The sequence below is a fragment of the Delphinapterus leucas genome, chromosome 19 (assembly GCF_059928025.1).
Source record: "Delphinapterus leucas isolate spDelLeu-1000000601 "Yukka" chromosome 19, BTC_Dleu_Yukka2, whole genome shotgun sequence".
Taxonomy (NCBI): Eukaryota; Metazoa; Chordata; class Mammalia; order Artiodactyla; family Monodontidae; genus Delphinapterus; species Delphinapterus leucas.
The window spans coordinates 41,408,345-41,422,780 of NC_143147.1; the positions used below are offsets into that span (position 1 = coordinate 41,408,345).

The 14,436-nt window shown below is 36.9% G+C and overlaps 1 protein-coding gene across 3 annotated transcripts in view; it reads left to right on the forward strand.

Moving 5' to 3' along the window:
• VMP1 (vacuole membrane protein 1) overlaps positions 1–14,436 on the forward strand; it is a 129,206-nt gene that overhangs the window by 14,513 nt on the left and 100,257 nt on the right. For 2 of the 3 annotated variants that reach the window (XM_022552577.3, XM_022552576.3), the window contains exons 2-3: positions 11,305–11,406; positions 13,301–13,436. In XM_022552577.3, the coding sequence (XP_022408285.1) occupies positions 11,331–11,406; positions 13,301–13,436 (212 nt within the window). In that variant the 5' untranslated portion in view covers positions 11,305–11,330. Of the gene's footprint in view, positions 1–11,304; positions 11,407–13,300; positions 13,437–14,436 lie in introns of those variants that run through there. The other variant, XM_089900953.1, reaches the window with a different exon arrangement.

Sequence of the window (14,436 nt, forward strand, 5' to 3'; positions counted from 1 at the left end):
TTCTTGTTGTGTCCTCACATGGCCTTTCCTTTGTGTGCATGCAGAGAGAGTGTCTCTTTTCTCCTCTTATAAGGACACCAGTTCTATCTGACTAGGGCCCCACCCTTAGAACCTCATTTAACCTTAATTACCTGCTTAAAGGCCCCAACTATAAATACAGTCACATTGGGGATTAGGGCTTCAGCATATGAATGGGGGAGGGGTACAATACAGCCCATAACTAGCATATTCTCTCCTTACAGAGTAATTGTGTTATAAGAAATCTATATTTGGTCTTTGTCCCAGTTCCTGGCACAAAGCTCCTAAATCCTTTGTAGTTTTCCTGAGTAATGTGCGTGATAAGAACATCTTCTTTTATAATGAGGCAACTTTTGTCCGGCCCCTAGTTGCCTCCAGGATGGGGACTAGTCACCAAAAAAACCAAAGCGTGATTAGAGGGTTGGAACTTTCAGCTTCAACCCCCAACTTCTCTGTAGGGGAGTGGGGCTATAAATTGGCAAAAGTTTTTCAAAAATTGTTTTTTATTTTTAAATTTATTTTATTTTATTATTTTTTTGCAACTCTGGATACTTTATTGTATCAAAGAGGAAATTGAAAACAGTTACATATTATCTAGGAAATAACATAATGAGATCAATGTATATTCATGTCTATGGGAGTTGGCCAAAGCCAAATTTATGAGAAAACATCTTGAATAACTGAAAAAGAATAAAAATTAAATACTTAAGAGTATTAAAAGGAAACAATGAGGGCTTCCCTGGTGGCGCAGTGGTTGAGAGTCTGCCTGCCGATGCAGAGGACACGGGTTTGTGCCCCGGTCGCGGAGCAGCTGGGCTGGTGAGCCATGGCCGCTGAGCCTGCGTGTCTAGAGCCTGTGCTCCGCAACGGGAGAGGCCACAACAGTGAGAGACTCGCGTACCGCAAAAAAAAAAAAAAAAAAAAAAAGGAAACAATGAAATAAACCTATGGAAAACAGACTTAATAAAGTTACCACTGATATTAATATATTAAAAGGGAAAATATAGTCAGAAATTATAAGAGCTGGTTCTTTGGAAGGGAAAACCAAAACGGTAGACTAAACTATGCTAGCTGAATAAAGGAAAAAAGGGATGATACAGAAATACAAAATTCGGAATGAGAAAAGTAAATAATCGCAGATATACCTTTGGGTTATCTCCATTTTCAAAATAAATTTGAAAGGCAAAACAAAGTTACCAGAGAGCTACTTCCTTAAAAATTGCTCCAGGCCCACATTATTTCATGGGTAAATTTTTTCCCATTTTCAAGAGGATCTGCTATTAAAGTTGTTGTAGTTCACACAGAAAGTTTTCCAGTTCTCTTTATGAAACCACAATAACACTGATAAAATCTAGCAAAGATAGCACTAAAAACATTCACTTTTGAATATTGATGTAAATATAAATTAGTATCAAACGGAGTCCCACATTACATTAAAAGTATAAAAAATGACACTGATTTTGTAGAAATGTAGTCAATATTGGGAAATCTGTTAGTAAACAGTAAAGTAATGAAAAAGACACCTCTAATAAAATTCGACATCCATTCTTTTTTTTCTTTTTAACATTTTTTTTATTCAAACAGAAAGTCACAAAAGTTATAATCATCCTCATCAGTTCACTCAGTCCCATGTAATTAATTTTTTTTATCTTGATCTTTATGAATTCATCAGTTTTCCATTAGAGTTCTGAAAATGCTCACTAATTCAGTTCAGCAGTATAGTCAGTTACCAGAAACCTGTACTTGTCAGAGTCTTTTCCATGAATTCCTTGAAGATGAAACCCTTTTATAGGAACATTTTTGCAAAAGCGTCAGAGTATACCCAGAACTGTCTGTAAATGACAAAAGACTTAAAAATGACCACGGTTAAAGACTCGATGAAAGTTCATAATAATGCAATTGACAAGGAAATTTAGTTATTTCTGAGATATACGTTTTAAAGTAATAATTAGAATTATGACTTATAACATTAGACCAGAACATATAAGATCCTTAGGAATTTCATGTAATGTCTGAAACATTTACATTAACATATTTCCATACAAATAACCCAAAGAAAGTTTAGTATTAGTTTTTTTTTTTATATAGCATGTTCTTATTAGTCATCAGTTTTATACACATCAGTGTATACACGTCAATCCCAATCGCCCAATTCAGCACACCACCATCCCCACCCCACCGTGGTTTTCCCCCGTTGGTGTCCATACATTTGTTCTCTACATCTGTGTCTCAACTTCTGCCCTGCAAACCTGTTCATCTGTACCATTTTTCTAGTTCCACATACATGCGTTAATATACGATATTTCTTTTTTCTCTTTCTGACTTACTTCACTCTGTATGACACTCTCTAGATCCATCCACGTCTCAACGAATGACTCAATTTCGTTCCTTTTTATGGCTGAGTAATATTCCATTGTATATATGTACCACAACTTCTTTATCCATTCGTCTGTCGATGGGCATTTAGGGTGCGTCCATGACCTGGCTATTGTAAATAGTGCTGCAGTGAACAGTGGGGTGCATGTGTCTTTTTGAATTATGGTTTTCTCTGGGTATATGCCCAGTAGTGGGATTGCTGGATCATACAGTAATTCTATTTTTAGTTTTTTAAGGAACCTCCATACTGTTCTCCATAGTGGCTATATCAATTTACATTCCCACCAACAGTGCAAGAGGGTTCGCTTTTCTCCACACCCTCTCCAGCATTTGTTGTTTGTAGATTTTCTGATGGTGCCCATTCTAACTGGTGTGAGGTGATACCTCATTGAAGTTTTGATTTGCATTTCTCTAATAATTAGTGATGTTGAGCAACTTTTCATGTGCTTCTTGGCCATCTGTATGTCTTCTTTGGAGAAATGTCTATTTAGGTCTTCTGCCCATTTTTGTTTTTGGTTTTTTTTTGCAGTACCCGGGCCTCTCACTGTTGTGGCCTCTCCCGTTGCGGAGCACAGGCTCCGGACGCGCAGGCTCAGCGGCCGTGGCTCACGGGCCCAGCCACTCCATGGCATGTGGGATCTTCCAGGACCGGGGCACGAACCTGTGTCCCCTGCATCGGCAGGCGGATTCTCAACCACTGTGCCACCAGGGAAGCCCCTTCTGCCCATTTTTGGATTGTGTTGTTTGTTTCTTTAATATGAGCTGCATGAGCTGTTTATATGTTTTGGAGATTAATCCTTTGTCTGTTGATTCGTTTGCAAATATTTTCTCCCATTCTGAGGGTTGTCTTTTAGTCTTGTTTATGGTTTCCTTTGCTGTGCAAAAGCTTTGATGTTTCATTAGGTCCCATTTGTTTATTTTTGCTTCTATTTCCATTACTCTAGGAGGTGGATCAAAAAAGATCTTGCTGTGATTTATGTCATAGAGTGTTCTTCCTATATTTTCCTCTAAGAGTTTTATAGTGGCCGGTCCTACATTTAGGCCTAGAATCCATTTTGACTTTACTTTTGTGTATGGTGTTAGGGAGTGTTCTAATTTCATTCTTTCACATGTAGCTGTCCAGTTTTCCCAGCACCACTTATTGAAGAGACTGTCTTTTCTCCATTGTATATCTTTGCCTCCTTTGTCATAGATTAGTTGACCATAGGTACGTGGGTTTATCTCTGGGCTTTCTATCTTGTCCCATTGATCTATGTTTCTGTTTTTGTGCCAGTACCATATTGTCTTGATTACTGTAGATTGGTAGTATAGTCTGAAGTCAGGGAGTCTGATTCCTCCAGCTCCGTTTTTTTCCCTCAAGACTGCTTTGGCTATTCGGGGTCTTTTGTGTCTCCATACAAATTTTAAGATGATTTGTTCTATTTCTGTAAACAATGCCATTGGTAATTTGATAGGGATTGCATTGAATCTGTGGATTGCTTTGGGTAGTGTAGTCATTTTCACAATGTTGATTCTTCCAACCCAAGAACATGGTATATCTCTCCATCTGTTGGTATCATCTTTAATTTATTTCATCAGTGCCTTATAGTTTTCTGCATACAGGTCTTTTGTCTCCCTAGGTAGGTTTATTCCTAGGTATTTTATTCTTTGTGTTGCAGTGGTAAATGGTAGTGTTTCCTTAATTTCTCTTTCAGATTTTTCACCATTAGTGTATAGGAATGCAAGAAATTTCTGTGCATTAATTTTGTATCCTGCAACTTTACCAAATTCATTGATTAGCTCTACTAGTTTTCTAGTAGTTTTCTTAGGATTTTCTATGTATAGTATCATGTCATCTGCAAACAGTGACAGTTTTACTTCTTCTTTTCCAATTTGTATTCATTTTATTTCTTTTTCTTCTCTGATTGCCGTGGCTAGGACTTCCAAAACTATGTTGAATAAGAGTGGTGAGAGTGGACATCCTTGTCTTGTTCCTGATCTTAGAGGAAATGCTTTCAGGTTTTCTCCTTTGAGAATGATGTTTGCTGTGGGTTTGTCATATACGGCCTTTATTGTGTTGAGGTAGGTTCCCTCTGTGCCCACTTTCTGGAGAGGTTTTATCATAAATTGATGTTGAATTTTTTCAAAAGCTTTTTCTGCATCTATTGAGATGATTATATGGTTTTTATTCTTCAATTTGTTAATATGGTATATCACATTGATTGATTTGTGTATATTGAAGAATCCTTTCATCCCTGGGATAAATTCCACTTGATCATGGTGTATGATCCTTTTAATGTGTTGTTGGATTCTGTTTGCTAGTATTCTGTTGAGGATTTTTGAATCTATATTCATCAGTGATATTGGTCTGTAATTTTCTTTTTTTGTAGTATCTTTGTCTGGTTTTGGTATCGGGGTGATGATGGCCTCATAGAATGAGATTGGGAGTGTTCCTTTGTCTGCAATGTTTTTGGAAGAGTTTGAGAAGGATGGGTGTTAGCTCTTCTCTAAATGTTCGATAGAATTCACCTGTGAAGCCATCTGGTCCTGGACTTTTGTTTGTTGGAAGATTTGTAATCACAGTTTCAATTTCATTACTTGTGATTGGTCTTTTCATATTTTCTGTTTCTTCATGGTTCAGTCTTGGAAGGTTATACCTTTCTAAGAATTTGTCCATTTCTTCCAGGTTGTCCATTTTATTGGCATAGAATTGCTTGTAGTAGTCTCTTAGGATGCTTTGTATTTCTGCGGTGTCTGTTGTAACTTCTCCTTTTTCATTTCTAATTTTATTGATTTGAGTCCTCTCCCTCTTTTTCGTGATGAGTCCGGCTAATTGTTTATCAATTTTGTTTATCTTCTCAAAGAGCCAGCTTTTACTTTATTGATCTTTGCTATTGATTTCTTTGTTTGTATTTCATTTATTTCTGCTCTGATCTTTATGATTTCTTTCCTTCTGCTAACTTTGGGTTTTGTTTGTTCTTCTTTCTCTAGTTCCTTTAAGTGTAAGGTTAGATTGTTTATTTGAGATTTTTCTTGTTTCTTGAGGTAGGCTTGTATAGCTATAAACTTCCCTCTTAATACTGCTTTTGCTGCATCCCATAGGTTTTGGATCATCGTGTTTTCATTGTCACTTGTCTCTAGGTATTTTTTGATTTCCTCTTTGATTTCTTCAGTGATCTCTTAGTTATTTAGGAAGGTATTGTTTAGCCTCCATGTATTTGTGTTTTTTACGTTTTTTTCCCTGTAATTGATTTCTAATCTCATAGCGTTGTGGTCAGAAAAGATGCTTGATATGATTTCAGTTTTCTTAAATTTACTGAGGCTTGATTTGTGACCCAAGATGTGATCTTTTCTGGAGAATGTTCCATGCGCACTTGAGAAGAAAGTGTAATCTGCTGTTTTTGGATGGAATGTCCTATAAATATCAATTAACTCTATCTGGTCTATTGTGTCATTTAAAGCTTCTGTTTCCTTATTTATTTTCATTTTGGACGATCTGTCCATTGGTGTAAGTGAGATGTTAAAGTCCCCCACTGTTATTGTGTTACTGTCGATTTCCTCTTTTATGGCTCTTAGCAGTTGTCTTATGTATTGCGGTGCTCCTATGTTGGGTGCATATATATTTATAATTGTTATATCTTCTTCTTGGATTGATCCCTTGATCATTATGTAGTGTCCTTCCTTGTCTCTTGTAACATTCTTTATTTTAAAGTCTATTTTATCTGATAGGAGTGTATAGCTACTCCAGCTTTCTTTTGATTTCCATTTGCATGGAATATCTTTTTCCATCCCCTCACTTTCAGTTTGTATGTGTCCCTAGGTCTGAAGTGGGTCTCTTGTAGACAGCATATATATGGGTCTTGTTTTTGTATCCATTCGGCCAGTCTGTGTCTTTAGGTTGGAGCATTGAATCCATTCACATTTAAGATAATAATCGATATGTATGTTCGTATTACCATTTTCTTAATTGTTTTGGGTTTGTTTTTGTAGGCCCTTTTCTTCTCTTGTGTTTCCCACTTAGAGAAGTTCCTTTAGCATTTGTTGTAGAGCTGGTTTGTTGGTGCTGAATTCTCTTAGCTTTTGCTTGTCTGTAAAGCTTTTGATTTCTCCATCGAATCTGAATGAGATCCTTGCCCGCCAGAGTAATCTTGGTTGTAGGTCCTTCCCTTTCATCACTTTAAGTATATCATGCCACTCCCTTCTGGCTTGCAGAGTTTCTGCTGAGAAATCAGCTGTTAACCTTATGCGAGTTCCCTTGTATGTTATTTTTCGTTTTTCCCTTGCTGCTTTCAATAATTTTTCTTTGTCTTTTAATTTTTGCTAATTTGATTACTATGTGTCTCAGCGTGTTTCCTCCTTGGTTTTATCCTGTCTGGGACCCACTGTGCTTCCTGGACTTGGGTGGCTATTTCCTTTCCCATGTTAGGGAAGTTTTCAACTATAATCTCTTCAGATATTTTCTCTGGTCCTTTCTGTCTCTCTTCTCCTTCTAGGACTCGTATAATGCGAATGTTGTTGCGTTTAATGTTGTCCCAGAGGTCTCTTAGGCTGCCTTCATTTCTTTTCATTCTTTTTTCTTTATTCTGTTCCACAGCAGTGAATTCCACCATTCTGTCTTCCAGGTCACTTATGCATTCTTCTGCCTCAGTTATTCTGCTATTGATTCCTTCTAGTGTATTTTTCATTTCAGTTACTGTATTGCTCATCTCTGTTTGTTTGTTCTTTAATTCTTCTAGACCTTTGTTAAACATTTCTTGCATCTTCTTAATCTTTGCCTCCATTCTTTTTCTGAGGTCCTGGATCATCTTCACTATCATTATTCTGAATTCTTTTTCTGGAAGGTTGCCTATCTCCACTTCATTTAGTTGTTTTTCTGGGGTCTTATCTTGTTCCTTCATCTGGTACATAGCCCTCTGCCTTTTCATCTTGTCTGTCTTTCTGTGAATGTGGTTTTTGTTCCACAGGCTACAGGATTGTAGTTCTTCTTGCTTCTGCTGTCTGCCCTCTGGTGGATGAGGCTATCTAAGAGGCTTGTGGAAGTTTCCTGATGGGAGAGACTGGTGGTGGGTAGAGCTGACTGTTGCTCTGGTGGGCAGAGCTCAGTAAAACTTTAATCCACTTGACTGTTGATGGGTGGGGCTGGGTTCCCTCCCTGTTCGTTGTTTGGCCTGAGGCAACCCAACACTGGAGCCTACCTGGGCTCTTTGGTGGGGCTAATGACAGACTCTGGGAGGGCTCTTGCCAAGGAGTACTTCCCAGAACTTCTGCTGCCAGTGTCCTTATCCCCACGGTGAGCCACAGCCACCCCCCTGCCTCTTCATGAGACCCTCCAACACTAGCAGGTAGGTCTGGTTCAGTCTCCCCTGGGGTCACTGCTCCTTCCCCTGGGTCCCGATGCGCACACTGCTTTGTGTGTGCCCTCCAAGAGTGGAGTCTCTGTTTCCCCCAGTCCTGTTGAAGTCCTGCAATCAATTCCCACTAGGCTTCAAAGTCTGATTCTCTAGGAATTCCTCCTCCCGTTGCCGGACCCCCAGGTTGGGAAGCCTGACGTGGTGCTCAGAACCTTCACTCCAGTGGGTGGACTTCTGTGGTATACATGTTCTCCAGTCTGTGAGTCACCCACCCAGCAGTTATGGGATTTGATTTTACTGTGATTGTGCCCCTCCTACTGTCTCATCGTGGCTTCTCCTTTGTCTTTGGATGTGGGGTATCTGTTTTGGTGAGTTCCAGTGTCTTCCTGTCGATGATTGTCCAGCAGCTAGTCGTGATTCTGGTGTTCTCACAAGAGGGAGTGAGAGTACGTCCTTCTACTCTGCCATCTTGGTTCCTCCTCTATTTTATTTTTATTTTTATTTTTGGCTGTGTTGGGTGTTCGTTGCTGCGTGCAGGCTTTCTCTAGTTGCAGTGAGCGGGGGCTACTCTTTGTTGCGGTGCTCGGGCTTCTCATTGTGGTGGCTTCTCTTGTTGCAGAGCACAGGCTCTAGGCGCACAGGCTTCAGTAGCTGTGGCACATAGGCTCAGCAGTTGTCGCTCACGGGCTCTAGATTGCAGACTCAGTAGTTGTGGCACATGGGCTTAGTTGCTCCACAGCATGTGGGATCTTCCCTGACCAGGGATCGAACCCATGTCCCCTGCATTGGCAGGCAGATTCTTAACCATTGCAGGGAAGCCCCCCAAAATTGTTTTTTAAACTGTGAATTTATTTTGTTTGTAAAGAAGTAGACGGATTAAAAGAAAATAACTTAGTCTCCTATGCTATTTCTTACAAAACAAAATTCCAGGCTTTTTTTCTAGAGAATTTTTTGAGTAGGAAATGTCTGTAGACTGTTTTCTTTTTTAGCATATTGTGTAAGAACACATTATTTGCTCAAATAAAAATTCCTGTTGAAATGTCTTTAAAAACATCTTTGAATAATTGCATGATACCATTTTTATTAAGTAAGAACTTAAATGGACCCAAGTTGTTTTGGGTAAAACTCTTTCCGTCTCTTAAAGATGATACTATGGGAAGGAGTATAACTGGGGAAATGAGCTCAATTATCAGTGTTTTGCAGGGGAAAGGTTTTAGAGTGTTTTCTTCATAACACATAAGCTCTTTTGTGCCTTCTTATATCTTTTCATCACAGATTACTTAAATGTTATTTATTGTGATGTAGGTGAAGGGCTGTTCATCTCTAAAATGAATTGCCTATAGAATTTGGCTGAATATGAGTTCGCACAGTTTTAAGAACTTAAGTTTTACAGAACTTAAGTATGGCTTCAAGTTGAATGATTGGAAGATGGAAAATCTTTAACTCCTTTATTATATGGTCAATTTCAAATATATTCTATTAATTTTATTAATAAAACCAGAAAGCATGATTTGTGGAATAGATTTACGTTTTGTGAACTTATTGTGATGCTTTGATCTTATAGATTTTCACAATTTATCTTCGTCTTTCTTTTTTTGTAATTGCTTGTCTTTTGAAAACGTCTTCACAGAACTCTGACTTAAATTTGCAGAATCAAATTTCAGCTTCTGGTACTACTCTGAATGTATTGCCCTCTGAGCTCCCATACTTTTTCCTGTACTTTCTTTCTCCTTATCATCATTATAAACCAGTATATATTGAGTTCATTTAGAAAGGTGGGAAAATATACTAGTACTTTATGTACATTACGTTATTTAATCCTCAGAGTAACCCTTTGTGTGTCGTGTTATCTCTATTTTACAAATTAGAGAAAGTGATATTTAGGGAGATTTAGAAACTTGCCAAAGCTCAAAATAGATACTTGTGAAGTTTGGGTTTGAATCCAGTTCTGTTAGATTCTAAAACCTGTTTTCTTCCCACTAAGTTATTTGCTGTATATCTGTTTCATTGTTTTATATTATAATTGAAGTCTTGTGCTCATCTGGTTTCCTTACCAGATTATGACCTGCTGGAGGAGAAGGATCTTGTCTTATTCACATTTATATCTTCAGTGCCCATTACTGACCCCAGAACTTTTATAATGAGTATTGAATGAAAGACAGTGACGTCACTGATATGGTAGCAGTGAGGCATGTGCTATGAAGTAGTTTCTCTAGTATAGACAGTTTCTAGGTTTACTGTGTCAGATACCTCCTACCCTTTCCAAGTATTGCCATTTATAGTTATACACACCCTTGCATGCCCAAACACACACTCTTTCATCCTCATTAATCCTGTGAAAGTGAGAATTTTTGTCCTTCTTTTGTAGATCCAGAGAATCAAGATCTAGAAAAAATGAGACTTGCTTAAGGTCACACAACTAGTTAGTGGCAAATCTGGTATGCAAATCCAGGTTTTAGACTTACAGTCATCTGCTCCAGGCTGTCCATCTGTGCTAATGGAAACCTATATTTTATTTCCTAATATGTTTATTTGTTTATTGAGAAATGAAGGCAACAAAACACAGGTGTCCACAAATGGATTGTGTCTAAAAGGAGAGACCTTCTGTTGGAGTGATGAATGTATGCTCTTTGTTCTGTCTTTATAGTCTTTCACTTATTTTCCTGTATGAGGCCTAAAGTATGGCTAGAATTTTAGTCAAGAGATAAAATAGCTCCAGCTAACAAACCATAGGAAGATTGAACCCATGACCATGTCATATTCTAATCAGCTGAGTATAAGAGTAGCAGGACTCATGGCACATGCAGAGGACTCAGCATTGAGACTTTGAAGTGATATGCTTTTTGAGTAGAAAGATTTGCTTTACCAGCACCTGAAAGAATGATACCTGCACAGGTAATCTGGTGTTTTCGTGTAGAATAATTATGTCAGCACAATTTATATGTTGTAATACAGGTATTTAAAGTAAAAATTTACATCTTATACCTATACCTGTAATATGAATCATGCTATAAAGAGTACATTTAACTTACCTTAAACTTAAAAATTTTTCACCTTCTGTGCCCATATCTTTTTTTTTTTTCAGTAGAATTGTTTCCTAAATAAAATTGATCTTGGATCTGTGTGTCAGCATTTTTGACATGTTTGATAATATAATCATTTTTTAAAAGTAATGCTAAAAGGACTGAAAGATTGGTAAAATTTGTGTAGATAGTATGTATGGTATTCAATTTTGAATTAGAAAGACTTTAGACCTTATAGGTTATCAGTACTTGAAGGTGCTAGTATTTTATATCCTTCTGTGGACAAATTGCCTCCGAATTTTAATCTGGAAAATCACTGGGATAACTGTTTGGAAAAGGATTACAACAACATGACTTTTATATTTTTAATACTTCTACTACAGTTTCTGTACAAATTATTAAATCTTGATTATAAAAGACAAAATTAAGGTGTAAACACATTATTGAGATAGCATGTGGGGATTATTCCCATGTTGTTTCTGTATTCAGTTTCATTCAGCCACAGATGCAAAGCAGAAGTATGTAACATATCACTGGATTTTATTTTGTTTTATTAGCTCCTCAAGAGTTATTGATCTATGAAATGGCAGAGAATGGAAAAAATTGTGACCAGAGACGTGTAGCAATGAACAAGGAACAATATAATGGAAACTTCACAGGTGAAGTATGGTGGTTTGGAGGGAAAAGATCTATGGGTTTAAATGATATCTTTTTCATTGGAATAAATTAGAAATATATCTAATATTTATTATCTTTTGTTAACAAAATAATATCTTATATAATAATATAGGATACATAAAGTTCTTATAAATCTTGTAAAAGATTGATTATCTTTTGCTTCATCTTCATAGTAAATTAAATTATGGGTATATAAGGGCCTATGAGGGGATTTTTCACAGCGATAGCAGAAGCAGCCTGGCCATAGTCACATCAGCAGTGTTCTAGGTACAAGATTATTATTTTTTAATCTTGTGGTGTGGTAAATATTTATTTGGCTTTGTTTGGCACTTAGTTTTATCATGCTATTTTGTAACTTTAGAAGTAGATTATAAATTTACTTATTACTCTAATCCTAATTTTATAATTATCCAAAAAGTCAGAATGTGATTATTGTGGATTTATTTTTAAATTTTAGTTTGAAACAAATAAATTTATATTTTAACCAAACTAGGAATTTGTGGTGAATTTCAGTATATTTGACTCTTATTCACACATTTACCCTGAAAATTACAGCTATTATATAGATGATTTAAGTAGGAACTTTCCTTTTTGTGTTTAAAAGAAAATGAAAGGTTTTCCTTTTCTGTTAATTGTAATGGTTTTCTTTTTAACTTCTAAGTTGTTTGGCATCTCAAACACATTGCAAATAATACTTCAGCATGGTAATATTATATCATAGAAATTTTCTTCTATTAGTAGAATTGCAAGCTATTTAAAGTAGTAGTTTCCATTTGTTTGTTTTGATCACTGCATTGCCTTGCAGAACGTATTTTGCAGCACTTATTGACTTTTGGGTTACTTTGGTTGTCAATAAGTTTTGCATCGTTTCAACAGGAGTTTCAGGATTTGGAAATAGACATTGCATATATCGTAGTCTCATCCCATTAGGAGCTTTTGCATGTTATTTTTTCTTTCCTTTCTTTCAACAAGCACATACATTTATGTATTCTTCCACTACTGCCCACCCCTTTGGAATTTAAAATTAATGTTAGAATGACACACTTTCTATTCTGTACCATGGTGTGTGTTGTTTGGGGTTTTTTACTTAATATTTCCTAGAGGTTGTACATGAAGAACTTATTCTTTGTTATGGCTGCTTAGTATTTCATTGTACAAGTCTATCATATTTTAATAGCTCCTCTGTCCTCTGTTGGTAACATTTGTTTATAATATTTTGCTAGAACCAATAACACTGTATTGAATAAACTTGTACAAAAGTCATTTCTCCTTACAGCTAATCATTCTTAGAAATGAAATTATTAGGTGACAGGGTATATGCATTTATAATTTTGAGAGATGATGCTGAGAGAGTTACTCTTATTACGAATAATAACTAACCTTAATTGCACATATACATACATGTATTAACTCATTTAATCTTTACAAGACACTAAAAAGTAAGTACTATTTTTATCTTCATTTTAGAGAAGAGAAAACTGAGGCATAGAAAGGTTAATTAACTTACCCAGGATCACATGACTAGTAGATGGCAGTGCCAGGATTTGGAACCAAGTAGTTTGCATTCACGTTTTGAGCTCTAAACCACTTTGTTCTATGATATGGTGCTAAATTGCCCTTCATAGAAAGTGGGCTAATTTAGCATTCCAGTAATGTATAAGAAAAGAAATTTGTGTCCTGACAATAAAATAATTCCAAAAATAATGGTAAGAGTAGAACAGCAGGACATAGCCTAGACTTGTCACAATGTGAACCAGATTGTTTTTTGAGGTTTATATGCAGTCCTTCAGATGTGGGATGGGAAGGTAGGTGAATAATGAAAGTAACTGGAAAAAGTGAGCATCCTGTTTTAACTTCTACACTAATGTTTTTCAGATCCCCCTTCAGTGAATGAAAAGAAGAGGAGGGATCGGGAAGAAAGGCAAAATATTGTCCTGTGGAGACAGCCACTTGTTACCTTGCAGTATTTTTCTCTGGAAATCCTAGTAATCTTGAAGGAATGGACCTCAAGGTAAAGAGTCTTCCGTTTCCTTTTATATAAACCGTATTTACTAATTTTAGAAATCTTCAACAGTCTCCCTGCCACCTGCTTTATCAAAATGGGTTAATTAAATTTAGAATGTTATAGGAACATACTTATTTTCCTTTTTATGTGTAGTTTGAAGAAAAATAGATTAGGGAAACTTGTTGCTATTTGTTCACTGGATTGATACAGTTGACCTTTGTCTCATGTTGAATCTTTTATTCAGAGGAGAGCACTGAAAACAAGAAGTTTTTTCTTCTGGCTTTACCTTCAGGAGAAATCAGGCCTGTGTACATTAAATACACTGATTCTTTAGTAGGTCAAGGTTCAGGATACGTGGCACTACTGATAGTTTGAGCCAATAAAAAAGGACTCTGCCATGGAAATTGTGTTTGATCTTTAAATTTAGTGCTTGTAAGCCCTGTTTCTGATATCGTAAAGAGCAAGTTGAACTTTTACTTGCCTTAATCATTTTCTGGTTTACTTTTCCAAGCTATCTGTAATAATATCTTACCTTTTTATGTGCTCACAGTTTATAAAGCATTTTGTAACACTTTTTTTTTTTTTTTGCGGTACGCGGGCCTCTCACTGTTGTGGCCTCTCCCGTTGCGGAGCACAGGCTCCGGACGCGCAGGCTCAGCGGCCATGGCTCACGGGCCCAGCCGCTCCGCGGCATGTGGGATCTTCCCGGACTGGGGCACGAACCCGTGCCCCCTGCATCAGCAGGCAGACTCTCAACCACTGCGCCACCAGGGAAGCCCTGTAACACTTTTTAAATTCATTTGATCCTTATAGCAATTCCATGAAGAAGGTAAAATAAGTATATGATCATCATGATTTTAAAAACAAGAAAGAGAATCAGATTGGTTGAGTGTCTTACTCAAAGTACAGTACTTAAGAGACTCTGACCCAAGTCCTCTGACTAAAGGCCAGAGTGCCCTTTCCATTATATCATAATGCCTGTCCCAATTAGAAGTTGGGGTATGTA